General features: G+C 53.9%; 1 protein-coding gene across 1 annotated transcript in view; it reads right to left on the bottom strand.

The window, feature by feature from the left end:
• Window positions 1-249: 249 nt before the first annotated feature.
• Window positions 250-26944, bottom strand: part of GALNT2 (polypeptide N-acetylgalactosaminyltransferase 2) — a 165854-nt gene continuing 139159 nt past the window's right edge. The window contains exons 9-16 of the mRNA XM_033099457.1: window positions 24511-24598; window positions 23296-23399; window positions 19200-19326; window positions 14154-14246; window positions 13781-13864; window positions 11899-12025; window positions 6459-6578; window positions 250-2851 (exon numbers count right to left, since the gene is read on the bottom strand). Coding sequence (XP_032955348.1) covers window positions 2696-2851; window positions 6459-6578; window positions 11899-12025; window positions 13781-13864; window positions 14154-14246; window positions 19200-19326; window positions 23296-23399; window positions 24511-24598 — 899 coding nt within the window. The 3' untranslated portion in view covers window positions 250-2695. The remainder of the gene's footprint in view (window positions 2852-6458; window positions 6579-11898; window positions 12026-13780; window positions 13865-14153; window positions 14247-19199; window positions 19327-23295; window positions 23400-24510; window positions 24599-26944) is intronic.

Raw genomic sequence — 26944 nt, forward strand, 5'->3', positions numbered from 1 at the left:
AAAATGCAGTCTAAACCTTACCTCACAAGATACTGTGCAGAGAAGTATTCAAGGGCCTGCCACCTCATCAACATTCCACGAAGGATGATGGTTATTACAAATAAGAATAAACCACAAAAGGGCATTTTAGAAGTCTAACAAGAAATGGGAATTGAGCAGGGCTCCTGAAGACAGAACATAATCACCGTCCTGCGACACCAGCCACGTTGCCCCGTAAAGACCAAAGAAAGACGGCGGCCGCCACCGGGCCGCATTATCTATAAAGTAGCTTCTCTTTATTTAAGTTAAACAATTTTCAAGGATGGTTTCCATCTATAAAATGGACAAAGTACAGCTCTGTACAGCAGTTCTTTAAAAAAATCAACTGGAAAAAAAATTACCAAACTATATTTTGAATTTGCAAAACATACAGATACCATCATTTTCGCTTTTATGAAGACATAAGAAAGACCATCACAGAGAAGACGATTAACTTCGCCACGCTTTGCTCAAAGGGCTCTTAGTAAAGAATCTTTATTTGTAAAAACAGGAGTGGGAGGGCGAGATAGTCCCGATGACTACAAAATAACGCAACCACAGTAAGTCACTTTGGCACACTGTGTCATGTAAACATAGCTCACCTCAAGGGGCCCTCCCGGCCCACCCCTGCTCACGACACCCACGCCATCCACGGCCGCGTTGCCCACCAGCTCAGGGATGGGGAGCTGCCCCCCAAGGGACTGGGTGCACCTGGCCTGATGGTACAAAGGTTGGTAAGACTTCTGGGTTGGGTGGAGTTGTGTGGGCGAAGGATCGTCAAGGTCAAGAATTTGATTAAAATTTGTTTTCCATCTCGGCCAAATTTGTTTTCCATCAATGGGACACTTTTCTAACAGTAGAAACAACTCACAGGTGACAGGTTCTGACAGTGAAAACCGGGCTGAGTTCCAAAGGCTGACACAGAGCCTGAGTCCCCAGGGGCCCACTTGGAGTCAAGGTCAGCCTCTGAAGCTGTCAGTGTAGGACTCAGACCAGCTACGGCCTCCGTGTCCACTAGAAATGCGTCTGGCTGCTTGGCAGGGGGCAGAAGGGGAAAAGACAGAGGAAAAAGTTCCCCAACCACGCCTCCACACTTGATCCCACTGTCATAAAGCAAACCCGTGGGGCTTTCGCAGTGGAGGAAGAAAGATCACCAATACTGCCTTTCCTAAAAGAAACAAGCAGGAAAGAGAGCAGCACTTGGCAGTGTGAACCTCCCAGGGCCACTTCTCACTCTGTGAGCTCCCAGCTCTTCCCAGAGCGGGCTGGTGATGTGTGTTTACGACGCGTGTCCCCCCACATTGTAGCTTGTGGGCTGCTGGCGTGACCAGCCTCCGAGACCAGGTATGTGTGTGGGATGGAGTGGAGCAGGACGGCGGCCAGTGGCCAGGACAATGAGCCAGGAGCCGTTCTGCCGGGGCCAAGGCGCTCTGACACTTCAAAGGCAAGGAGGGCTGTCTGTGCAGGGACATTCCTGGGATCCAGGCAGACGCTCAGGCCTCTTCCTGTTACTACCTTTTAGTCTGTAAGTGTCTTGTGGTTCATGCTCACATCTGCCTCTCAAACCACGAGGTGCCTGTTTTGGGCCCTGAAGGCTCCCTGCTCGTGAGCAGGCACTGCTGCTTCCACCCTTCCTAATTCTTGACCCGAAGCTCCTGAGGCCTGACCTGGGCCTGGCAGGGACAGCGCAGGCAGCCCAGGTTCCAGGACCCAGGTGACAGTGGCAGTGTTGCCAGGACGCTCACAATTAGTCCCATGCCAGCCTGTGACAGTTTCCCACAGCCACTGGGAGCTGTGGGATTGTTTTTTTTTCCCTTAGAGAAAAGAAATTTAATTTAAAAAGACCTAAAGCAATTATTTGTCAAAATAAGTAACCTCTGTAGGTTTACAGACACCCCGGGCACGGGAGGTGGGTTCCAGCACAGAGCCGTGACTCCCACGCCAAAGCCAAAGAGATGTGCAGCCCGGGCCTCGGGCACCGCTGGCTCCCGGGGCAGCTGCCCGCCAGTCAGGGTGGCGCCTGCTCACCGCTAAGGCCACTCACAGGGGATGGCGGCCACCGCCCCTCTGGGACAGCCAGGCCCCAGGCTCCAGCCCCCCCGGCCCTGGCCATGAGCTGCGTCGTGGGGAACTTACGAGGAGAGGACAATGTACAGAAACCACGGGAGCTGACCGTAGTTCTCTCTCTCCATATACTTGTATTTAGTGTCCGGCCTTCGAAAAGTTCATGTTCAAATATAGCAAGTATGTCATGTGGGAGGGGGTCTGCGGCTGGGAGCCGAGGAGCAGGGCAAGGGGGTGTGATGTGACCCTGCCCAATGACGGTTCAGAGCTGTGGGGACCGCGAGGGGATCAAAATGGAGATTTCAGAAGAATGCTCCTCCGTGGGGTGAGCGTGCCCCTCCCCGCTCCCTGACCCCCACCAGACCCGGAGGAAGCCGGGAAGGGTGGCCGTGGCCTCCAGAAAGGGGACCTGGCTGCGTGCTGTGACGAGGACAGTTCCCTCCTCGCCTCTTGCTTGTGTGCCGTGTCCCGTGCCTGGCTGAAGTTCTCCGACTTTCAGACCATGATGGAATACTGAGGTATATAGCTTCGCGGAAAGTTTCAGGAACGTAACCATACCGTGACTGTAAGACTCAGCCTGCCGGTGCAGGGCCAGGATGCCCGGCCGGGTCTCCTACTGCTGCAGGTTCAGCGAGAACTTCCACTGCTGGGACAGGGACGGGCCGCACACCTCGACGCTCAGGCCCCCGGTCTTGGCCATGCGGCTGTCCAGGCACAGATTGCTGCCCACATGCCGTAGCTTGGAGTTGCCCTCGATCTGCTCCCATTTCTGCAAAACACAGGAAGACACCCACAGTGAGCATGGAGCAGAGGATCAACGGGTGCATTTGCAGGGCTGGGGTTGCATTAGAAACACTCTTTTTGGCCTCTGATCATAAAGGATGGGAGTAGCCACAGGGCCGCTGAGGGCCCAGGAAAGAAACCTGGGTCTTCCTCGCCCCGCAACTCCAAACCTCTGAGCTGCCAGGGCCACACCTCCTGCCCCTCCTGTCGCTTCCTCCAAGCCTCGTGCTTTCCTGGAGGGTCTGCATCCATTCACAGGAAGGCCAGACCTGGTATTTCACCCCAAGAAAGGAGCCACAGGACACGAAGCCAGCTCACAGGGAGCCTCATCCTGCCCCTGGCTGATGGAGGCAGCCGTGCTGGGGACCTTGATCTGGACACTCCCACGCTCCCACTGAGGGCCGGATGCTCAGAAGAACCCTGTCAGAGAGATGCTTGTGTGGACGGACCCTCATGTTGGGGAACCTATTTCTATATTGTGTGTCTTCCCTTCCAGTGTGTGAGCACCTAGGTGGGAATGAGAAACTTCTCAGCCACCCTAGAGTCCCCCGGCACTCTGCATGGCAGGGACCAAATATTTGCTGAGTTCTGAACGTGCATATCCCCCACTAAAACCAAACCAAACTAACCAACCAACTAAACTCAATCACCAACCAACCCTCAACCAACCAACCAAGTCAGAGAACAGAGCCCACAACAACGCCCACAAGCCTGAAGGAAATCTGAGGACCTTTCACATGTTGTTCATCCCTATGTAAAAACCTCTAGTGCTTGTTGTTTAGAAACAAAGGAACACACTTTTTCTCCCCAAAGCTCTCCATTCATCAATGGCACGTGTGACTAAGTTTCATGCTGTGTGCCCTAAAGCTCCTTTCCGTATTTCTGCAAACTCTTTTGATACTGTGGAAAGTGGACTTGCTTAGTCCTGCCTCCATCCGCTCCGACTCTGCAAATACCCACATAGTACGGACACACAGACGAGCCTGGAAACCAGACATTCTAATTGGAAGACGGTGCAGCTTCAAGAGAAAATTAACTGGGAGGCCTCTTCTCAAAGGGCAAATGGATGGGGCGGGCAGAGAGGAGGCCAGCGCCAGAGGGCTCCCTACGTGAGGACTGAGGACGGCTGCAAGGACTGATTTCTCCGCAGTGCCGTCAGGTCTGAGTGGGGGGAGGCCATGGCCAGCTGCCTGCCATCTCCTGCATTCCCGGCCCCCTTTGCAGTCAGCTATTCCACATGCTGTTTTCCTCCATTGTCATGTAAAGTATGTATGGCTGCCAACATCTGCATGCCACTCTGAGTGGCCAGGATTCAGTTTGACAAATACAAAATGAATGGAGTCTGATTCTCTGTCTGGATGGGTTCTGTCATGTGTCAAAGCATCTGCTAAATGGAGGGCCTTAAAAACAAGCAGCCCCCAGCTCAGTCTCCAGAAGGCAGTCACGTCAGCTCAGACCCATGGTGGGGTGGGACAGACTTCTGGGATTGGCTCTGGCCCCACCCCCTCTCTACTGGGCATGTCTTAGGGTGACAAGTCTAACAGCTCCTCACTCATATATGCAGCATCCAGAAAAGCTAACTGTTTGCAGGCCTTTTTCCATCTCATGATGTGAGCCTTTCAGGGTGGCAGTTATGGTTCCCAAGAACTGGCAGGAGGCAGAACGCCTGTGAACTCCTGGAATGAAGCCAGCTCTTACTACAGGTAGCTCCTCCAGCAATGAAGCACCTGTGTCTTTTAAAACGGTGTGGAGGTCAGACAGTCATCCCATCACTCGGCTCCACCCCCACAGACATCAGCCCGTTGCACCCCCTGCAATGCACCTGCCTTGAGAGTTCTAGGTGGCCTGGGTCCAAGGGACAGTGGCCTCCCTTGGTTAACAGTACATCTTATTCACCAGGGACTTACAGTCGGGATACTGCATCGGCAAAGATGGGTGTTGGGGGGCCAACCGTGAGCATAGCCAGCAGAGGCGGCACCCACGGCAAACCAGGCTGGGCTCCATAGCATGGGGGAGCAGGGGCACCCACGGCCGGGCCGGGGATGGCTGGAAGAAAGGGGACCCTGCAGGCATTCCCTGACACCTGGGATCGAACAAGGGACACTGGCGAGGAGGCACTCAGTCTCTGGGTCTCAGCCTCCCCTTTTGTGAAGTTAGTGCTCCGTGCCTCAGTTTCCCCACTCCCCCCTATCTCATAAGCAGCAGCCGTAAGAAGATGTGCCAGTGCTCCATGTGTGGGCAGGTGGGGAGGTCCTTTGTGGCTGCTTGTCCCCCTGACACTGGCCATGAACCCCCGGCTCAAGGAGGGGTCTGCCTCCAAGTTCCCACCAGCAAGCACATCAGAGAAATCCAGCTTCAAAGCAAAAATATATTCTGAACCGTCTGGAAAAACATATGTATATTTGAGTGTGTGTGTGTGTGGATAAGGTCTGATCCATTTAGACTTTAATCACTCAGAATTTTTGTAAATTTAAAAAGAAAAATATTTAATGAATAAAGAAAAGCATGTAATTTCTCTTTACGATATCCAGTGGTGTGGGGAGGAGAATGAAAACAATCGGAAAAAGTGCCTTCAGCTCTCTGGTTTGGACATGAGGCCCCTTACAGGTCTTCTTTCAGGGCTGTGGCTTTACCAGGACACCGGAATGAGAACCCAGGACGAAACACCTCCCTTTGGAGACGTTATTATGAACCTCACTCTCTTTTCTAGTACTTATTGGTATGTCAGTGTCTCACTAACTTTTCCTGAATAAATTAATACACTTTTGTTTTCTAAACAAAGCTTCGAGTCATGCCTTTCACTCACTCAGGCTGGCTTGTTTCCAAGCCACCGAGGGGCTTTGTTCTGAGCCTGGGCCATGTTCCCAGTGTGTGTGGCTGGCTGTGGCCGCACCCCTGCTTGGCCTGCCCGTGCTTTGTTCTATGGAGAAGCTGTGGGCCCCAGGACGCTGTCCCCGGCTCCAGTGTGACGTCTGATGGGGCAGAACGGTACGGGGTTCCAGCCACCAGCACCCCTTCTCCTGTATCAGCATCATCAGGCAAGAGCTGAGCAGTACGGCTGCTACGAAGGCTCCTGAAAGGAGGACACCAGCACTGCGGACCCCGCCGGCCCTGTGAGCAGGAAATGACCCGAAGGTGCTGAGGGCCCCACCCTGCTGCCCAGCCCAGAGCTGGTCCTGACAAACCTCCGTGCGAGGAACACACAGCTACAGTGTGTGGCCCAGTTAGGTTAGAGGGTGAGGCCCACATCTGAACAGACCAGAAGAAAACGGAAGACAGACGCCAACCCAAATGAGCCCACAGGAGCAGCAGACGGGGGGTGGGGGGGCAGCACAGAGGGAGCTCTGTGGGGCGGGGCTGGCAGGAGACACCAGCCTGGGGCACTCACGCCCTGCACCTGTCACCAACATCACGTGTCACGAGCATCCTGCACAGAAATCACCAGTGCCTCCTACACGCCAGGAACTACACCGCGTTGGGGACACGGAGGGAGCCAGGAGCTTAGGTCGAGTCGGGCAGCTGGATGTGACTGGAAGCGTGTAAGTGCACACTGCCACCGGCCGTGGAGGGCGGCGTTGGGGGCAGGACCGTACCTGTCTGCTGTCGTTCTCCCGGCAGCCTTGCAGCTTTATGAGTGAGCCGGGCGCCCGATCCACCACAGTCAGGCACAGGTCCATGTGCTTCACCGACTTCTCCTTGGTCAGGGCCCACTCCTGGAACAGAACTGGGGGTCAGAGGCACACCCCACGAAGGGCGGACAAATGACAGAGCCCAGGGAGGGGGGGCTTGGAAGGGAAATGGGGAGCGAAGATTCAGAAGCCTTGAACCTACTCGGAGCCAACACGTGACTTCATGCCTAAGGGCAAGTCTGCAACTGGGCGTCTCAGGGGAGCCCCACGACTGCGCCTGAGTCAACCGAGGGAAGTGCAAACGTGCGCTGGGAACCTCAGTACTAACCACTGCAGCCCCAAGTGCAAACCTGGGCCCCACCTGCTCCCTGTCATCACATGTGACTCGTGAACACTGGTCACGGCAGGTGGGCAGCTCAGGGTTAGCGTTCCTCCCACACTATTTCAGAAAGACCCGGCCCCAGGCATCGGTGAGGGGGCTGTACTGTGTGAAAGCCCTAACTGGCATATGGCACATTTAAGCAAAGTGTAAAGAGCCTAGCCTCATAAGGGAGGAGTAAGTGACCGCTCATGGAGCGTGAGCCCCAGGAACGCTGTGTGTCACAGTTCACAGCAGGTGCCAAGCACCATCTCAACAGTCCCACAAATGCTATTATCCACTCCATTTTACAGACGAGAACGCTGGGCCAGAGCGCTGAAATAACTTGCCTGTGACTTTAAAAAATACAGACACACACACCTTCCTGTTTCCCCCAAAATAAGACCTAGCCGGACAATCAGCTCTAAAGTGTCTTTTGGAGCAAAAATTAATATAAGACCTAGTCTTATTTTGTATTATGTTAGATAACACCCAGTCTTATAGTAAAATAAAACCAAGTCTTATATTAATTTTTCCTCCAAAAGACGCATTAGAGCTGATGGCCTGGCTAGGTCTTATTTTCGGGGAAACACCATACGTAGGTACCCATAGGTACATTAGGGCTGAGAGCACAACCTTTCATCTGAACAGTAAACAAGATCACCCGAGGGCAGGGAATGGGGGAATGAAGACTGACGAATGTGGCTGCAGGCAGGCAGAGGAGCCTGACCTTCCTCTAGGGCCTGACCTTCACACCAGGGAACACCCCGGCGAGCCCTCAGGCTCCATCCAGAGCAAGGCCTCTTCCCGCTAACCCCACAGGGCCTCCCCCTCCCCACCCCTACACCCCTCTGGAAACACGCCCAGGAAAGCTGCTGCAACTCCTTGTCTGTCTGTCCATCCATCCACCGGGTGACGGCACAGGTCAGACAAGGCCCTGCCCTCGGGAAGCTCACTCTCCAGTGGGGAGAACAGGCAACACACAAATAAATGTATTCCATCACTTCAGGATTGTCAAGCATCACTGAGAAACTGTCTTCCTTCTTCCTGTTCTGGGGGACAGAGTAGAGAAGGAATAAATAATCCTTAGAGCCCCCTGTCAGGATCTAAGTCCCTCAGAAGGTCTGCATGAGGAAGCGTTAACAGCTCAGGTCACATGCCAGCCCTTACAGGCCACTGTGACACAAGCGAGTGAGCCAGCGCCTGGGGGCGGGGCGCAGGGCCACAGCCCCTCCGTCTGTTCTCCTAACGGATGTCCCCCTCGGGCCAGTCCTCTGACGCCCCTCGCCTTCAGTTCCCTCACCTTTTAATTAGTGTTTCTTAAAGCGTATTCTGGGGAATTCTCTGAAAAGTTTGTTCCAAGTCAAATACATTTGTGAAACACTGAATACAGGCCGTTTCTCTTGCAAATTCAGAAGCCCAATAAAGGGTCTGCAAGCCGAGAGCAGAGGAAACGCCTGGCCTGTTTTCCTTAGTGTCCCTGAAGGAACTTCAGGGCCTGCAGCCTGTCCCCACTTCTCCCCATCGGGGGTTCCCGAGACTGAGCCTTCTCTGGGGACGGCCACACACCAGCCCAAGGGTCGATTCTAACCTCCCATGACGCTGTCAATCCACTGGCTGCTCCCAAGACACGAATGGGCACTGAATGTCACCCACACGGGGGCAGAAGAGGCCCAGGAAGGAGCACACACAGTCAGCCACCGATGTGACCCAAACAGATGCCCTGCTCCTGGGTAGGACGACGGGGGTGGACAACTCGGAATGGAGGCGGCTTCTGCACCGCTCCTGACACAGGTGTGACAGGTGTGGGCAAGTGTGCCGACTCACGGCTGAATGTTCCCACAGCCTTCTCACTACGCTGTGCTTAATTATTTTAAAGCAGACTTTACACTGAATTCCAGAAAAAACAATTCAGTTATGCAAACAACAGAGCCAGTTGCCACTCTGTTCTTCTGCTGCATCTCAATGATCTGATTTTGTAAAATAAAGTTCATACATATTTAAGAAATGCTTTTTGGAGCTGCCACTCTTAAAGAGCATGGCCTCTAATCTTCCCATTTCCTGTGTGTCTGCTGAGGCTCAGCCGAAACCAGATAGCAAACCGCGTGCTTCCAGAGCAGGGACCTATTTTCAGTTGAGAAATGCTGTTTCCCCTCTCACGTCTCATCCACGTGGCACGCTACTCGCAGGAGCTTACTCCGCAGCAGTGCAGACGGACTCTCTCTCAGTAGGTTTACCAGCCAATATCAGGCAGCCTGAGCCTGGGCTCCATCTCCTCGGAACTGCACCCCCGACAGGCGGCGATTTAAATGAACTCAAGTTATGTGAAATAAGGACTCTGCATCCTCAGTCGCGCCGGCCACGAGTCCAGCGCTCCGCAGCTACACGGGCTGCTGGCGACTGTTCCGCACGGTGCAGATCTAGAAAGCGGCTCTCTGGGCCTCAGGTGGGTCCTCGCAGGAAGGTGTGCCCAGGTGTGGGGCTGACAGCTGCCTCACTGTTACCTGCTGACGTGTGCTCTCCCACTAGAAAACCCTCGCTGCCCAGCTGCTCACGGAGAACCACCCACCTCGGAGGCCCTCAAAACCCCAGAGCCCTGAGCCCACAGGACTCGGTTGGGCTGTGGGCGTGGCCCCAACAGCTTCCGGCCACCCACACACACAGGCGTGGGCGGAGGGGTGTCCACTGCCCTGGACTGGCAGGGCTGGGTCTCCCGCCACGACCCCAGGGCCCACTGCTGCCCATGGCACAGCACGTGCCCAGGACACATCTGCTGGAAAGGGATAAAAAAGCCCAGTGAGACCAGTGATGGTCCCACAACAGCTGAGGAAAAGGGCAGAGAGGGGGAGCAAAGTGCTATGCATGTGACTGTGTCATCTTCACGAGGTGCGAGGCTGAACACTCAGGTCGGACTCAGGCAGACACAGAGCCAGCCTGTGTCAGACCAAGGTCTGGGGTGGCACAGCACTGTCACCTCTGCACACGGCCGGGTGGCTTCCTACACTGTCCCGACCTACTTCCTTCCCAAAAATGGCACGGAGAGCAGCTCGTCACCAATGTGCCTACATATATATTCACTATGATTCACTGTCCGAGCAGGACACCCTTGAGACTAAAAGGAAAGCTACTAAAAACTACCGGGGGTCAACAGGTGTGCACCGGCCACGTGCTGGGTCGGCCAGGATGTGGCACAGTCAGCCTGCCCACGGGGTGCCCAGAGCAGGGCTGAGAGGTTCTGAGACCCACTTCGGGCAGCGTCAGAGGACCGAGAGCTACGACCACCGTCCTTCCTTCTGGGGGCCTGTGGGGGTGGTCGTTTTGTTGAACACTGATCAAAGGATACCAGCCAAATTCCTGAATTCATCAAGCGCTGCTTTTCTGACTCGGACCAAACTCAGTGTTTGGAGAATCAATTGAGTTCCCTGTCTTCACAAAGACCCGCTTTTCTGAGGGTGAAATTTTAGTATGTTCATTATGGTTACGGAACGAGACAGAAAAAAGCCACCTCTCCTCATCCCAACTGCCCCCCAGCCCCCACAGAGGCCCGAACCACAGAGAAGCCAGCTGGTGCAGGAGCAGGGCCTGCATGGCTCTGCAGTGAACGCCATGTCCTGTGGTGCCACCGCTGTGAATCCACAATGTCACACAGGCCACCCGGGGTCCCAGCACGAAGTGACAACCACATTTAATTTCAGGGCCTCAGAGGAAAGGGCTGAGAAGGACAGGAATGTTCTGGGCGGGAGCAGCACCGCCCCGTCCTCCTGTCCTGACCAGCGAACACCGAACACCGAACACCGCTTGGCTCGTCCCTCCTGCTCGTCCCTCCTCTCCTGCTCTTCCTCCCCTCTCTGCAGGCTCCCCTTGCAGGCCCAATTCTAACATGGCAGGGCCTGGGGCGAGAACACTGGCGGGGAACCGTATGTCACAGGTTCAAACAGTGAAAACTGGTCAGTGAGCTGCGCCCTGAAGCCGGCTGTGTGCTCACCCAGAGCCACAGCCCGTCCCCTGGGGAACATCCCCACGAGCCAAGTGACGCCCTCAGGACAGAGCCCAGGAGCAGCACACACGTGCTGGGCTGGCACGATGCTGGGCAGAGCTGCATGGGGACCGCCCTCCCTCTCTTCTGCGTCTCGTCTAATTTAGTACGTCCAGGCCATCGCATGCAACTGCTAAATGACATCACCAAGTGAAGAAAGGAGGAAAAGTGTGTGAGGACGGCTGTCTGCCCACACACTCTTTGGGAGGTTTGGAACAGCCAAGCTTACACGAATGCAGGGACCCTCTTATAGAAACAGTTCTATTTAAAGAAGGTTCCGGGACTAATAATTCTAGATACACCGAGCTAAGCTGCCCTTTTTTTTTTCTAAATTGCAGGCCCTTTGCGAGCTGGGCATGTTTCCAGGGTGCTAAGAGTGCACAGTACTACCCAACCTATTTTGTGTCCAACGCCCACATTTTACCAAGTACTGTCTCCTGGGAAAACTGCCTTCTGGAACAGTGTTCTCTGAACAAACAGCCGTGGCTGGGCCTATCAAGCCATATACCTCTCTCCTTTTCAGTGATGACAGGTTTTTATGCCTCTAGGAAAAGGGTTTATGTGTCACGGCGAGTGATTACTAATGTTTTGTATCTCAAGCTGTTAGTATCTAGTCGGCAGGGCACAATGACTCGTCCCAGTGCCCATGGAAAAGCACTGCTTCGGTTGGGACACGGGCAGGGTTGAGACCAGAGACCAGACACAGATGCAGACACACACAGGTGCTTGGGGTGAGCGCACACCTCGGGAGGAGACAAGTGGCGGGACGACAAGGCCACCAGCCCTGTGCCACCTCGGTGACGACTGGACAGTGGAAGCCGATGTCAGCGTTCATCCGGCCTGAGGCTGATGACAGGTCTGGGACATGCCATCTGATCCTGAGGCTGGTTGCAGGGGGCTGTGACCAGCAGGAGCCAGGCACTTCCTCGCAGGACAAGGGGACAGCGAGGACTTGTCACCTGAGGACCCCCTCCTGGTCTCTGTGGGCCTGCAGGTGCTCACGCTCATACCTGGTTTCCCCCAGCGTTGTGACATTCATAAACTCCAACAACACCGTCAGCAAAGTGTCCCAAAGTGTCGAGGCAGTTGGTCCCCTGCTGCAACGCCCCAAAAGCTATATCCTGATGGTCAGGGACCCTGGAAAGCAACGTGAGAATGGTCTGCTTATTCCGCGGGACCCCAGTGCCCATCGCCCAGCCCTGCGCTCGCGGCCCATCTCAGGCAGCAGAACAAGCACAGAAAAGCAGTGGCAGCTTCGCAACACCCCACGCACCCCACCCCACCCCAGGCAGGCGCGTCGGCGAGACAGCTCCTCTGACTTTCTAACCGAATGGAACAGTGTAAGATGGGGAAGGGCCCTTCCCACCGCGTATCGGGAAATTCTTCCTCTCCTCTCACGGTTAAGTTGGTCGGACGTCGTTCAGAAAAGCAGTTAGAATGTAGTTGGACCCTGCTGCCTGTAAGTCTGCAGGAAACTTAGGATTTGACTGTCACCAAGTAGAAGGGACATGCAGAGATTGTCTGGTGGCCTGACACAAACAGGGAAACAACACCCAGTGGGCGGGAGCCACGGGCTTTAGGTCAGTCCTGCCTTTGCCCCAACTGTCCGGGGAACTGTCCACTCTTGCTCTCCAACCCTCAATCCCATCTTCTGCATGGTCCCTGCCAGACAGGAAGGAATCCACACAGCATCCACTTCCAGCACGTGGCCCAGCATGCCCCTTAGGAAGCAGTCAGTAAATGGCGACTATTGTTGACACAGCATGAACATGAAGGTGGCGTCTTCTGCATGGACGGGGGCGGCTTGCCCACTGCTGTGGTGCTTGACAGTCTTCAGTGACGCACGGCCCGGGCCCCCAATCATGGGTGACCTCAGGGTGGAACTACACTTACTGTCCCTCTGTCTGGCGTCATTACGTCACAGGTGAGTGACAGCAAAGGCACTGTTACAGGCTACAATCCACAGCGGTGAAGGCCATCATCGGCCACAGGAGAGACGTGATGGGGCCTCCCACAGCGACTGCCCCGGTTCTCCGTCCCCGGCAAAGCCGACCACCTTTGGCAGCAGAGGCACAGGTCCGAAGGGCGGGGCGTCATGGCTGGGCAGCTGCACTCCCACCAACAAATCTGGGGTGACACTCGGGGGGAGGGGAGGGCCGGAGACAGAGATGATAGTGGTGACCTGCATTCAGTCATTCATCGGACATCTGTGACTTGCTGTGAGATGCTCTGGGACATTCAGAATCAGGACTGTGCCACGTCACGGCCAAATCCGTGTGGCAGTCCCTTTAGGACGACGTGCAGATGGATCCTGAAACCCGCAGACCCACCTACGGGTCCTGTGAGGAGGCTGTCCCTGCTCCCCTGGGACGCAGACAGAGGCTGGAAGCGTGTTTCTGCCGCCATCCTTCCCATGTTGGGTGCCAGTATCTGCTGGCAGCAGCCGCCCTGACAAGCAGCATAGTGAGCAGAGCAGCGTGAGGCGGGCGAGGCCGAGGGCACCGGCACAGGCACACATGGGCGGCGGGGCTGTCCCTCTGTCACTTAGAGCCCATCGGACAGCAGGCCTCTGGTCCCCGCGCCCTGCCATCTTACTAGTGGGAAACAAGTAAAACGGGCGACACGTTGGAACTGTCTCCAGGTCTAAGAAGAACGGGAGGGCAGCTCAGCAGGAGAGAGCAGGAGGCCACATTTCAGGGAGCGTTCTCAGTGGCCCTTGGGGACAACGGTGGGCGGGGACATGCAGTTCTCACTGGGAGCCCCAGCTACCCGGCAAGAGGCTGAAGTGCAAACCTCACTTTACCTCGCGAGGGCTCGCCACCTCGGTGACACCTTGGTGACACTCCGGTGCTTCCAAACCTTAAAGTGCGACCCCCAGGCCCCATGGCTTACCGTAATTCTGGGTAGACATTTTCAAGGTACCACTTGAAAGGCTTGCAGCTGAGTTTCTTCCTAAGCTCCAATCGGCTCTGAATACTGCAGGAGAGGGCAACACGGTCCCTTTACAAGTTTTAAGAACTTAGCGGCTCCCTACATCAAACCTGGAAGTCTGCCTACGAGAACTACATGGGCAGGTGGTGCTGCCTGGCCCGTGCACAGCCGTGACCCCGGGATCCCACCCGCCTCCCACACACCTCCCACCAGAGGCCAACACCCGCCTTTGACACCTGGGTGGCTGTTCTCAACCTTGGCCACAGCCCCCACCCCCCCCACACACCCCGCGACACCCAGCAAAGCAGCACAAGAGGGCACAAGGGACACTTACTTGCCATAAGGAACGTTTCTGGCGGAAGGCACTGCTGCGTAATAGAAATTTTTGTATTCATCCATCCAGACCTCCGCTGCCCGGCGGGTGTTACTAGAAACAAAATAAACCTCCTTGAGCTGTGATTTGTTTTCCTGCCATCAACGTCACTCTGTTTGCACTTGTCTGCTGGGAGCGCCACCGGAAGGTCCTTCCGGGAGGGCTGGCAGCTCTGTGTGACGCAGAGAGCAGGCTGTCAAACAGAACTTGCTTTCTTGTCTTTCCCAGAACACGAGTTATCCAAGAGAAGTCAAAGTCAGAATTCCAGCATGGCAGGTACTGTAAGGAAGGGACCGGCGCTATAGCAGAGAGGACGACAAAGGCACTACCGGGCACGAGTTACGCACCCACAGCACGATGCCATAGCACAGCCCAAGCCTTGGCCCCACGGCCTTTCTCATATTAGGCTCGAACGCTGCCAGGCAGCTCTGGGGAAAAGAACAGATGAGTTTCTAGTAAAATGACTTTTCTTTCTGCAGCCTGAGTTGAGTGTTCTATTTGCACAAGGCATAGTGAGTGACGTGAAGGGGACAGTAGCTTTATGCCCCACATCTGGGGTGCCGCCGGCACTTTGCTGGAGGGGCGCAGACAGAACGGGCTTTCCTAGAAGGCAAGAGAACTATGTGCTTCAATCTCACAACCATGGAGAGAACCATGCTTCAGGATCAGTGTCAAGGCCCAGCTCCTCTGCAGGTCTGACGTGCCTGACAGGCCACCACGTGTGGCCTCAGCATCTTATCCTACCGACATTCTTTCAAAGCACCTACGATGGGTATATCAACACAGTGAAGCTCTTTGCTCTCACTTCCTGGACGTGCTTCCAGCTCACAACCACCCTCACCCACCCCCAGAACACACAGAACACCTTCTATTCTTGCAAAATAAACACGTCAGTGAGGCAGTGCTCACCTTTTAGAATAATTCCTTCTACATGGAAGGTCTCTTTTAAATGGTGAGCCTTTCAAATGATCTGAGTTACAATTATGAAAACCATTTCTGTTTGGGATATCCGTCTTTTATATAAAGTGGTGTATTTCCTTTTTCCTTTTCATGAAGTGGTACACAGACTGCAGGATGCTGTTTTGGGGACAGACAGCAGGAACGCACCCATCTTCTGATCCCACGGTTCCCACTTGCACAAAGTTACCTCAAGGAAATAATCGACTGGGAAGGAAAATGTGAAGACAGGCTCACTCCAGCATGGTTATAATGGCAAAGCAATTAGAAACAATGACTTAATTGATTTAACAGGAAAGGATCAAATAAATGAACACCGTGGCGACTAAAAACACAGGTGGACATCTTATATGTCACTGTGGAATAATGTCCTTGACTTGTTGGGTGAAAATCAAACAGATTACAGAACAGCACCCAGTAGATATGTGTGTAGAGGAAGAAGGGGCTGGGGAGGGAGGGAGGGACAGAGAAGCTGAAAGATGGAGCTACCAAATTATAAGAGTGTCATGTCGGGTAAGGAGGTCAGTGATTTTTTATGTCTTCCTGTAAAAAATGCCCAGGTACAACAATGAGCATTTAAGTGCTGGGGATACTGGACGTGAGTGTTATTTCTCAGAGAGCCGTTAAATATTCTTCCTGGGAGCGGGCACTTGCTACGTGGCCCAGGCCTTCGCCTCTGCCCGGCTCTGCGACTTCAGTCCTCTGGGGTTTGGACTTCCCGTCAGTAAAATGAAAGGATTAGATTCAAAGATCTCCCAGGTCCCTTTTGGCCCTAATGATTCAAAGGTTTTATGAATTCCAACTGCACAATGGTTTTAAATCACTTAAGTCATTTCTTAATTCCAAATGCAAAGGAACCTTTTTCTCTCTACTTAACAGAAAAAGGTCCGCAGGCAGCAGTGTCCATTCATTGATTCAGGTACTTATCAGGTACGTACTATATGCCCGTCTTCTAGGTGCTACAGACACAATGGCACCTGCAGAGACCACTTTTCATTTCTCCAGTCTCTCTTGGCTTCTGCCGCTCTCCTTCCTGACACACACATGCAGTGCAGATGGTGCAGCTCTAACAGACGAGAGAGGGTGCGATTCAAACTGGCCAGTTATCCTGCTTGGTGGTAGTAACAGTAGCTTTGTAGGAAAGTAAGTTTAGACTAGTGGTTTCTTGTATTTAATTTGTTCACATTATCCTGCACCATGGGTAACTATGGTCTTGCCACTCACTGCTAAACCTAAACCCGAACGTCCACCTGTGGGCCCCACGGTCACACCTCTGACTGGGCCTTTCCCTGGTCTTGGGGTGACTGGTCCACACACACCCTCCAAACAGTCTCTTAAGAGGCTAACTGGACATGTAGCCGTGTGAAAAAGGAACCACCCAACAAACTGCCCACTCTCCACTGGTCCTAGGAGGTGGCTGTCATAAGCAAAGACACATGTAAGGGTTTGCAGATGTGTCATCACCTTCCTCTCTAAAGTAACAGATGCCCACGTGGCACACCGGGGGGTGGCGAAAGCAGGCAGGACCCCGCACAGGCTCCCTGCCCCCTGCATTCAGTCCTCCTTCTCTCCCTCACAGACTGAGACTGTTTTCTGCACGCCACTCTAAAATCTATTTTAGCATCTGTAGCTAATTCCTGAATTTCAGCAACCTCAGGCACAGACTGCGCTGAGGGGTCTAGGTAAAAAGATCGATGTGGCAATGACTCCAACTCTGGGGCCAAGCTGCCAACTTGAACCCCAGCTCTGTCACTTTCCAGTGTGTGAACTTGGACAAAGGAACTGCACCTTTTTGTGCCTCGGTTTCCCTTATCTCTAAAGTGGGGGTTAATAACAGTACTTCACAAGGTTTTATGAGCATTACATAGGTTAATATTTGCAAAGTACTTAGGACAGCCTGGCACACACGAAACACTATAAATTGTAGGTACTGTTTTTAAGCCCCAATTTTTAGATGGTGAAATCTTATACATTTAATGCCACACATTGGAGGAAATTAAAGAGAATTTGGGGCTGGGAATTGCCCTGGGAAACAACATTCCACCTCTGTGTCTTCAGACCACTGTGCTGGGGGCAGTGGCGGCTCTTGCTGAAGGTCCGACAGGCGTATGCTGCCCCCCGGTGCTGATGCCAGGGGCGGTTTCCTCGCCAAAGGCCCAGCGTGCGGACTCCTGGGCTGCAAAGTACAATGAGAACGTTCCCTTCTGAAAAACAGTGCTTCTGTAAAAAGTGTACGAAGAGATGTCTTGTGGATTTTCACAGACTGCTTTCTGAAATCCCACCGTTTGTGGGTAGGTTCCAATGGCTTTGGTTCGGGAGTCTGATGTCTGCACCAGACATTTCTGGAATGGATCTCACGTTGCCCGGGGAAAACGCTTGCTTGATTTTGCGGAGCTCATTTTATGAGACCATATTTTGTTTTATAAAGCCTGAACAAAAATGAAGTTTAGACAACATTTGGGAAAGGATGTACTTTTTGAGAGAATGCCATTTGGTCAGAACCATTATTTGATATTTGGCTTCCATTAAAGTTTCCCAGAAGTCAGACTCTATGCTAAAAATCAACTTCTGTGGAATGTGTGTGTGCTGTGATCTGTACGCAAAGACAGTTTACAATGCGTCACTGTCCCGGCCCAGCGCACTGCCACCCTCCTCTAAAGCTTTCCTTCCTTACTAGGGCACCACATCAGCAAAGCTGTGTGACCCAGAGCCCGGGGGCGCCCTCGTCCCTCGCCCTCCCTCTCCTGTCACTGCCAATCTATCAGCACACACTGCCTGTCTCAGCGTGTGGCTGGCCCCTGGCCCCACTGCCATGGCCACAGCTGTGGTCCAGGCCACCTCACCTCTCGCCCGGGCTGCGACAGCTCTTAGAAGTGCCCTGCCCCCGAGCCTGCAGTGGAGGAGAGGGACACGCACACCACCATTTCATCCTGTTGTCACCTCCCCGCCACCCTCCACCCAGCCAGAAGGATGTCTCTATGCTCAGAACAAAAGAGGCAGGTGCTGCTTAGAGCCCCCAGTGTCCCTACTCCTCCCAGCATCAGAACAACAGTTTCCTGCCGCCCACAGGACGCGGGACTGGGGCCGCCCTTGCTCTCCAGGATCCGGTCACACTTGGCATCCTTCTGTGCTGCAGGTGTGCCAAAACTCACCTTTATCTCAGTGCCACGGACCTGCTTGTCCTGCCCCTCATGTCCCCCCGCCCCATGGCCAACATCTTACCTATTCACTTAATAATTTATAATTTATTATTTATTTATAATAATAATAATAATAATTATTATTATTAATAATAATAATAATAATTATAATAATTTATAATTTATTATTAAGTGTCTGAAATCATCTTATTTAGCTGTGCAGGTGCTGGGCTGACCACTCCCACTACCTGAGCCCAGCTGGTCGGCTTGCACAGTTTTCTCCTTAGCATCTAAAAGGTTCCCTAGGAAACCTGTAGCCCTCACACTGGTCATTTGCTGTTTTTCTTCAGAGCTCTTCATGTTCACTAGCATATTTCCACCATCGTCATGAATCATATCTATACATCAGGATGTCTTTTCGGCTCGAATTTAGTATGGCTTGACTGCTAACATATTGTACCTTGAATGGTAATCTGTAACAAAAAACGCTAGGTCCTCATCTTTAAAACAGTTTCTTCCCGTAACACCGCGTGGGTGTGGTTCTGTGAGCTGCACACAGGGCCAGGTCTGCGAGGTCCCCAGTCACCAGGACACGGAGCGCCCCGCAGCCCTCTGGCCGCCCCTCTCCCACCCCAAGCCCCTGTCTGTCTGCACCACGGTCTGTCGGTGTCCTTTAGAGACGGCCCTGTAAGTGGACTTGGACAGGACCTTTAGAGCGAGCACCTGGCACGTGGCACAGCGCCCCTGATGGCACCCAAGGTGTGTGCATCAGCAGCTGTTCCCTGTCACTGCCGAGTGACGTCCTGTCCTGTGGAGGGACAGTTTCCACACAGCCCGAGGTCAACCCCTGTGAGGGAGGTGTCAGCAGAATTCCCGTCCCTGCTCAGCCCCTCCTCGGCCTCACACTCACCGGGCGAAGACAGTGCCGCTGCCCCCCGGGAACGTGTAGGGGTGCTGCTTCCGGAACACATGTCCTACACGGCTGCAGGGGATGATCTCCAGGCTGCCACCACACTGCCACACGCGGAAGGAGATCTCTGGGGTGGAGAACGAGACGCTGAGCAATGGTACCGTCCCGGCAGGGCACAGATGCCCCCCCCCACCAGGGGCTCCCACGACCTCACTGCTGCTGGAGGCGCGAGGAAGGAACACGCCACTTTCCAGAACACGGTCCGGACTGCTGCCCTTGAGGACAGCTGCCGCCTGGACGGCCAGGCCCCATGGCACAGAGGGACGCACGTACGGTGGACACGCCGATGAGCCCAGCGCAGTGACTGTGCCACCTGTACCAAATGAAGCTGTGTACCTCACACACACACACACACACACACACACACACACACACACCCCCCTTTAAATGGTCAGTTATGCCTCAGTACAGCCGGAGAGGAAACAAAGACGGGAAGGCACCTCGCACTTAGGTCGCAGTGTTGTTTATCGCCACTAGAAAGTGGTGTAGACAAAAGAATCATGCCAAGCTAAAACCCACATCAGGACATTTAATGTCAGAGTTTCAGCATCTGTGGAAGACAGCTAGATCTGTGTCACCAAGTCCCATGCTTTTAGTACAGAATTCTAGTCCACGTTAGGAAGACAGAAATGAAGGGAGAGCATGTTGCAACATTTTCCAGATCCAGACTAGGAGCCTTGAGACCAGAGTGATCTTTGGCCTATTCTGAGTGCAAAGGACCTGGCATGAGGCCACACAGAGCCCTGGGACGTCCCTGTGATGTCACAAACATCGACTGACGAAGTGCCTGGGCTGAGGCCTGCACAGCTGGTTCCATTCCATCTGCACTTGCTCAGTGTCAGCGGTGCTAAAGAAAGCAGCGTGGATGGTGTAAAAACACCATGAGCCGGAGGCACGGCAGGCCCGTACCGGAGACTTAACGTTGGAAAGTACTAGGCAACCAACAGGCCATCTTCCTCTGAATCTAATTTTCAATGCACTGAGCACCAAGGTGTATCTGAGCTTTTCCATCCAGAAAAAAGCTCTCTTCCCTTAAACTGCAAAAACTCTCTGTCCTGTGCTTTCCCAAGCGTCAGCCACCTGGAGTTCACAGGCGCCTACAGACGTGGTCATGACCAGGGAGGGACGCCTGGGGACCGGACAGATATCTGAGGATGGCCGACACCCCTTACCAATCAGTGACCAACTGGCCTGGGAGGCTGCTCTCCACCTGCTTGAACACGGATCCTCCCTGCAGGCGTGACGAGCTGTGTAGTTGGGCGCTGCTCATGCCACCGGGACACGTACGCAGCCCCGAGCGTCTGCACTCGGGAGCAGCTGGGCACACGGCTGCCTTTTGTCCCTTCCTGTGAATTCTGAAAGACTCTATAAAGATTTTGTGAAAGGGCATTCCTTCTACGTCATCTTGCATCCCTGAGAACATGTCGGGAGGTGGTCACCGTGGGGATCTGCCGCCAGTGCACAGGGACCAGACGTGACTGCGGTGGGAGGCTGCTGCCCACGAAGCCAGCTGCCGGGCGAACCCTGTGGCCCGAGCCTCGCTGTGGCAGCAGGTACCTGGACGACACAGTGAGGGGCATGGAGGACCCACATTAGCAGACGGCACGAGTGTCCTTGGACCCAGCAAAGCCCAGCGGTGGGAGCGAGTGACACGCAGTAATGAGACCCGAACAGCCAATTCCCTCATCGTATTAAAAACGTATGGTTCTGACCGCCCAGGCCCACCCAGGGGAAGGTTTCTGACTGTCCTTCTTACAGCGTCAACAAAACTTCCAATGAGAAGTTCTCTGTATTTTAGGAAATAAAGTTTAATTATACACTGGCCTAATTGGAAAATTCAAAATCAGGGGCTAGGCAAGGGCCCCTGGCTTGTGCACGGGGAGTCTGTTAAACCAGTAAGGGATCAGTTCAGAGTTAGTGGGAGGTTTTAAAGGCCAAGTACAACTACAGGCATAGTCAAGTCTGACTTTGCTTGAACTTGGGATGTTATAACTTGGGGACGACTGCTCAATATAACTTGGTGGCTTTTTAATCAGGCAGCTTGTGTTTGCATCTTGGCTCTGCAAACAACCAGCTCTGAGGCCGTAGGCGAGACTCTGTCCTTCAAGAAGCCTGAACTGAGACCCTATACAGGGAGCAGTTAGACCCCTCCTGACGCGGTGGGGACCTGCGGAAAGGAAAGACGGTGTTCACGGTGCCTGAGCCTCTCCCAGCACCGGGACCAGGCTCTGTCCTTCTGTGTAATTGCCGGAGTCACTGACAGTTACCTCGGAACACCGGCAGCCCCAGGAGTTCTGTGAGCACATCTGCTGGAGGTGCCTAGATTTTTCTCAGGCGGCTGCACCCACCTCTCCCAGCACCCACCACACAGCCCTCAGGCTGGACACACACGGCCCCAGAAGTCGGATCAGTGCCAACAGAGAGATGCCCAGCGGGGACTTTCCCTGCTGAAACCCCTGTGGCTGCTTTAGCGGGGGTGGAAGACTCTCAGGAGCGGCCTGAACTGGAGCCAGACAAGGGGATGAAGACGCCGCCAGCACCCGGGCCCGGTGCTCCTTCCGCCCTGTCCTGCCTCGCTAGCTTCGACTCCGGTTCCCTCAGTCCCCACAGGGCCTCGTACACGGTACAGCTGCGAAAGGAGGAACGCCAACACCAACCACCAACCAGGGAATTAAAACATTTCTCTCCCCTCTTCTGGTCTCTGGGTGAAACGTCTCCTTTGATATTTACAGCAACTTTCTTTCTACATGATGACAAAAGTGCTACCATGTCACCTGCCCAATCCTTGCTCTCAGCTCATAGCACACACTTCCGAAAACCACACCGTGTTTGTGAGAGCTGGTCACCTCAGTGACGTGCTGTCCGACGGCCGGCTGCCGGATTGCCACTAAGCCCGACTCCGCATTCTCTTCAGAGGTTAACAATTCCTGTGAAGCCTTCTGAGCTCAAACGACTTTAATCCAAGTCGTGTCTACCTGTCAACGTCTCATGAAAAAAAAAAACAACAACCAGGAGTTTGACTCACGGTCCTCAGACCTGAGGACCTGGTGTCGTTACTGAGTCTGAGCTTCAACCTCAGCGGAGATGAAGAAATGTCCCACACATGAGATGTTATCAGTAACTTGAACATCATGAAACGAGAGAAAAATAGTAGGCGAGGCTCGAGTTTTAAACTAACAAAAAATGCCAACGGCTCTGCTACAAGTGAAAATGGCTGAGAACGACAGTGGCATCATTTTTTCTCCTTTCCCTGCCTCCCTGCTCTCAAGGGGCCCCCACCCAAAGGGGAGAGTAACTGAACAGCGTTCAGGAGCCGAAGGGAATCAGCTCAGAACCACAAGCACTGGAGTGAGAGGTTCAAGTGAAACAAACAACAAAAAAAGACAAGTCTTTTTATCTTTATGCAGTAACTATGATGCAGCTACAAATACAGACCAAAATCTGTAAACTTTCATTGTCCCCAAATCTGGGTAAAATCGATTTGCACGGGTTATTAAAAAAAAAAAAGTCAAACCACATAGACCCGTCACCAAGCAGTCAGAAAGGGAGAACGCCAGGCCTCCCTGACTTCCACGCTCTGGTGGCCCGCGTGCCAGCCTCCGCACAGCGCCCCGGCCACTCCACAGGCCGAAAAACAAACCCACGGCCTGAGTCGTTCCTCCCACTTTTGTAAGCCTGCTTTCCAAACCCTCGGATTCAAACGACATTAAAGAGTTTGCATTTCCCTTCAAGAGCTTATCTGGGTCCTCGCATCCTGCCCTCTCAGGGTGACACACTTTAATGCCCGACCCAAGACTCTTTTAAGGATAAAAGGGGTGGCCCATGTACTTATACGGGGACCAGTTATGTCCAACGGTCACTAACGTCTTTAAAACTGATTTCCCACTTGGCACCCTGTACACCACAAACTCTCGCCTAACAGTCTCTTCAAAGCTTCCATTTTTCATCTCCACCCCTCTTGGTCGGCAGGAAAAGACCCTGCGTTCACCAGAACTGGAAAGTGTTTGGTGCCTGAAGGCACGAGGTTCATACGTACCCAGGTTTTCTCCTCCCCACACATCCATCATCATGTCGTATTTGCCCAATTCTTCAAAGTAGAACTTATCCATCACAAACAACCCTCCAGCAATCATGGGGGTTCTAAAGAGGCAGAGAGGGTGGGAGGGTGGGAGGGAAGAGGGAGAGATCAAAGGTCAAGGTGAGCTCACCAGCAGTGTTACACCAAGGTCAAGCCTGCTGACCTTAGAAACAACCACACGGCTCTGTTTCTTGCTCAGTGTTCTGGGTACACCCCTGCTTTACCACCGCTGTCTTCAAATGCCTCCCCCACCCGCCCTGCTCAGATGCCCTGCAGTGCGAGGAGCTGGGCCGTGCCTCCTCCAGCAGAGTGGCGACGGGCTGGGTGCGTTCTGACAAGTGGCCCTAGGCAAGCTGTGTCCAGTCTCCTTGGAGGATCACAAAGCAGCCAGCGCATTCGGGAAGCCCGGTGATGCCAGCTGTCTCAGCGTCGTCACTGCCATGGACCAGGCTCCTACTTTGCCAGATGGACATATCACCACCTCACTTCCCTGTCAGCTTGGGAAGGGCTAAGAGAACGTTCAGGGAACCCTGCTCATTCCCAGCAGAGGCGCTGTGAGAATTCAATGTCAAGTGCTGGAAACATCTGGCTACAGACGCTGGCAACACGCTGGCAGGGAGGCTTCAGGGTGGCAGTCTGGAGCAGTGCCCTCGCTTAGCCAGCAACCGTGCTGAGCTCTGAGTGAAGGGGTGGCCCACGGCCCCGCACCACAGAGGCACACGGACTCCCAGCGTGAACCCAGGCCTGGCCTGCGGACCTCACAGCCAGGTGGTCGTGAGGACAAGCTGCTTCCTTGTGGGCAAACGGGACAGTGGACAAAGGGCAGGGGACCAGGAAGGCCAGCAGCAGAGGACACTCCCACTGGCCAGGCGCACCCCCCTTCCTGGGTTCCGGAGGTCATCTTGGAGCCCCCACCCTGACAAGAAAAATGCTCCACCTTTGAAAGATGAGGACACGCAGGCCTGGCAGCTTTGCCTTAGGGATACTTGCTCGCTTTCATCTGAGGAAAGGAGTCTCAAGTACTTAATTCTGTGATATGCTGGCAGATCCCCCTTTGAACTAAGATGAGGGGGTGTGGGTGTGGGGGGCACAGGCCGTCGGGCCCCAAGGGGACGTGGGGCCCAAGCCTGGTTCTTAGTGGTGAGGGGCACCCCAAAGGATCCTGGCACTTACTTTATGGGGGCGACCGGGTTTCCTTGGCGGGATCTTCTCTGCTCAGGTGTCATGTAATCCCACTTGAACACCAAGTTCCAGTCAAAACCTGCCAACCACACAAAAGAAACACAGGGTGTTGACGAGAGCGGATGTTTGTTCTATGACGAGAACGGATGTTTGCTCTCAGCACCAATGTCCTTCACAGCTTAAAAATACCGGCTATTTGGACGAGACTCAATGAAAAACAAACAGTGCAAAAAACACAACAAAACAGAACGGAGAAGTTGTGGCGGGGAGAGAGTGAGTGGCGGACGGGCAGGACAGCGGGAGGGCACCCAGAGATCTTCTTTCCCCAAAACAGAAAAGTTTTCCCAAAACAGAAAATGTGGGCCAGGCGTCTCTAAAATGAGAATGCGTACGAATAAATATGAAATGAGAAGAGAAAAGGGGTCTGTGTGGTGACACCAGGAGGCTGGCGGAAAACAAGTGGGATAAAAACATCTGCCACCTTGCCTCCAACCCGGGAGGGGACAAGATTACGGGTTCCCAGGGCCTGTGAACTCAATCTGTTCAATCTCTCTCTTTTAAGTTAATTTCTGATTATAGTGGACATGATATGATGTTAGTTTCAGGGGTACAGCACCCTGATCAGCTGTGTGGTGCCTTCAAGCCCACCTGATTGCAAGTGAACACACCCGAGCCAAGAACGGGCTGGGACGAGAGGGAGAGGGAAAACGCAGATGAAATGAGCTGAAAGCAGCAGCAGAGTGGGCAAGCAAGCTTCGATTTCTGGGAAGTTCAGCCCCTGTCCTGACTCACTTAGAACCCACAGGCCGCTCAGGACGGCAGGGCCTGGGCCTGCACCTGACAGGTTTCTGTTTGTGAGACCTGTTCCCTACTGATCCTGCACAATTTGCAGGCCCCTGGCCCCGGCTGGCAGCTCTCACCCTTACGCAGAAGGGACCCCACAAAGAGCCGCTGGTGCTAACACACCTGCCTGCTGCCGCTCTCCAGATGAGTAAGGAGAGTAGTTCTGGTGACACTGGCTCACCCGACTGCCTTCTCGAGGGTCTGATGGCCAAGCCGACACTGCATGGCCACTGACCCCCAGCTCTGAGCCTCTCAAGCTCTCTGCCATCATCAGGCTACGGACAGGGCTTGTGCAATGCCCGAGTGAGGGCTGCTCATCTGTGCACTCGGAAGGCAGGGCTTGTCCAGCCCACAGCCCTGGTGTCCGCAGCCCGGGCAGGATGGGAAGTGGGGGCTCAAGGCCTCCTGGGCCAGCTCAGCACACTTTATTGCGCAGCCAAAGGCACAGGACTGAAAAGGCCCCCAGCTGTCACTGCAGAGTGGAGCAGGTAGCAAAGAGGGAGTGAGTGGCTGGGGGACCAGGCAGGGGGACAGTGACGCAGGAGAGGAAACAGACACAGGCCCTAGGCTGACATCTTCCCGAGGCAGACAGCCTGCCTCAGACATGTCACCCACAGAAAGGGCGGGCTGGCCGTGGCTATTACCAGCAGTGGAAGCAGAGGCCTCAGCTAGCCAGTCCACAGAAACTGCCTGTGGTTTTTCAATGTTCAATATAATTTTATTAATTTGGTCCAAAGAGATAGGCAATGTTAGATTTTAAGAATGTGCTAAATCCTTGTAAAAGATCCTTTTTTTTCCCTAAATGGAGTTCGTAAAATGCTCTCAGAGGGAGCGTGGTCCTCAGTGTTCCAGTGCAGCAAGAGGCCTGCACCCCACACAGGGCACCTGCACCCCACACAGGGCACCTGCACCCCACACAGGACACCTCGCATCCCCACACAGGGCACCTGCACCCCACACAGGACACCTCGCATCCCCACACACGCCCTGACACAAGCAGCTCCGTGAGAGGAGAGCTGTGGGATCTGAGCTCTCTCTGGTAGTACTCGGGGTCTTTCTCAATGACAAAGGATCTGTCCTTTCTAAAGCCCCAAACCTCTCGCTAATTGTTGAGGACTCTCCTGAATTTTATGTTTTCCAACGTAAGTAGTCTCCCAGCGCGAATGACCTCTTGCTGATGCCTGGGGACGGGAGTGCCACCTGGCCACACCGCTGGCCTCACGCTGGCCATTCCCACCCCGTCACTACCCTCTGTGGCAGGACGATTATCATCCCACTTCTCAAATGGGGGTGCCGCGGACAGTGGTGAAACGGCCTGCCCACAGTGACAAGGCCTGAGAGGCTCACTCAGAGGCGCCAGCCCAATCTGAGGACGTGCCCAATCTGACAGTCTTACTGCCTTCTTTTCTGACGCTAGACTGTCAGCCGACCCTCTGTGTGTCGGTCTGGAGCAGGCATCTGCTTTTTTTTTTTTTAATCGGGGAATATTGGGGAGCACTGTGTTTCTCCAGGGCCCATCAGCTCCAAGTCGTTGTGCTTCAATCTAGTTGTGGAGGGCGCAGCTCAGCTCCAAGTCCAGTCG

This window comes from Rhinolophus ferrumequinum, chromosome 27 (genome assembly GCF_004115265.2).
Source record: "Rhinolophus ferrumequinum isolate MPI-CBG mRhiFer1 chromosome 27, mRhiFer1_v1.p, whole genome shotgun sequence".
In the NCBI taxonomy this organism is placed as follows: Eukaryota; Metazoa; Chordata; class Mammalia; order Chiroptera; family Rhinolophidae; genus Rhinolophus; species Rhinolophus ferrumequinum.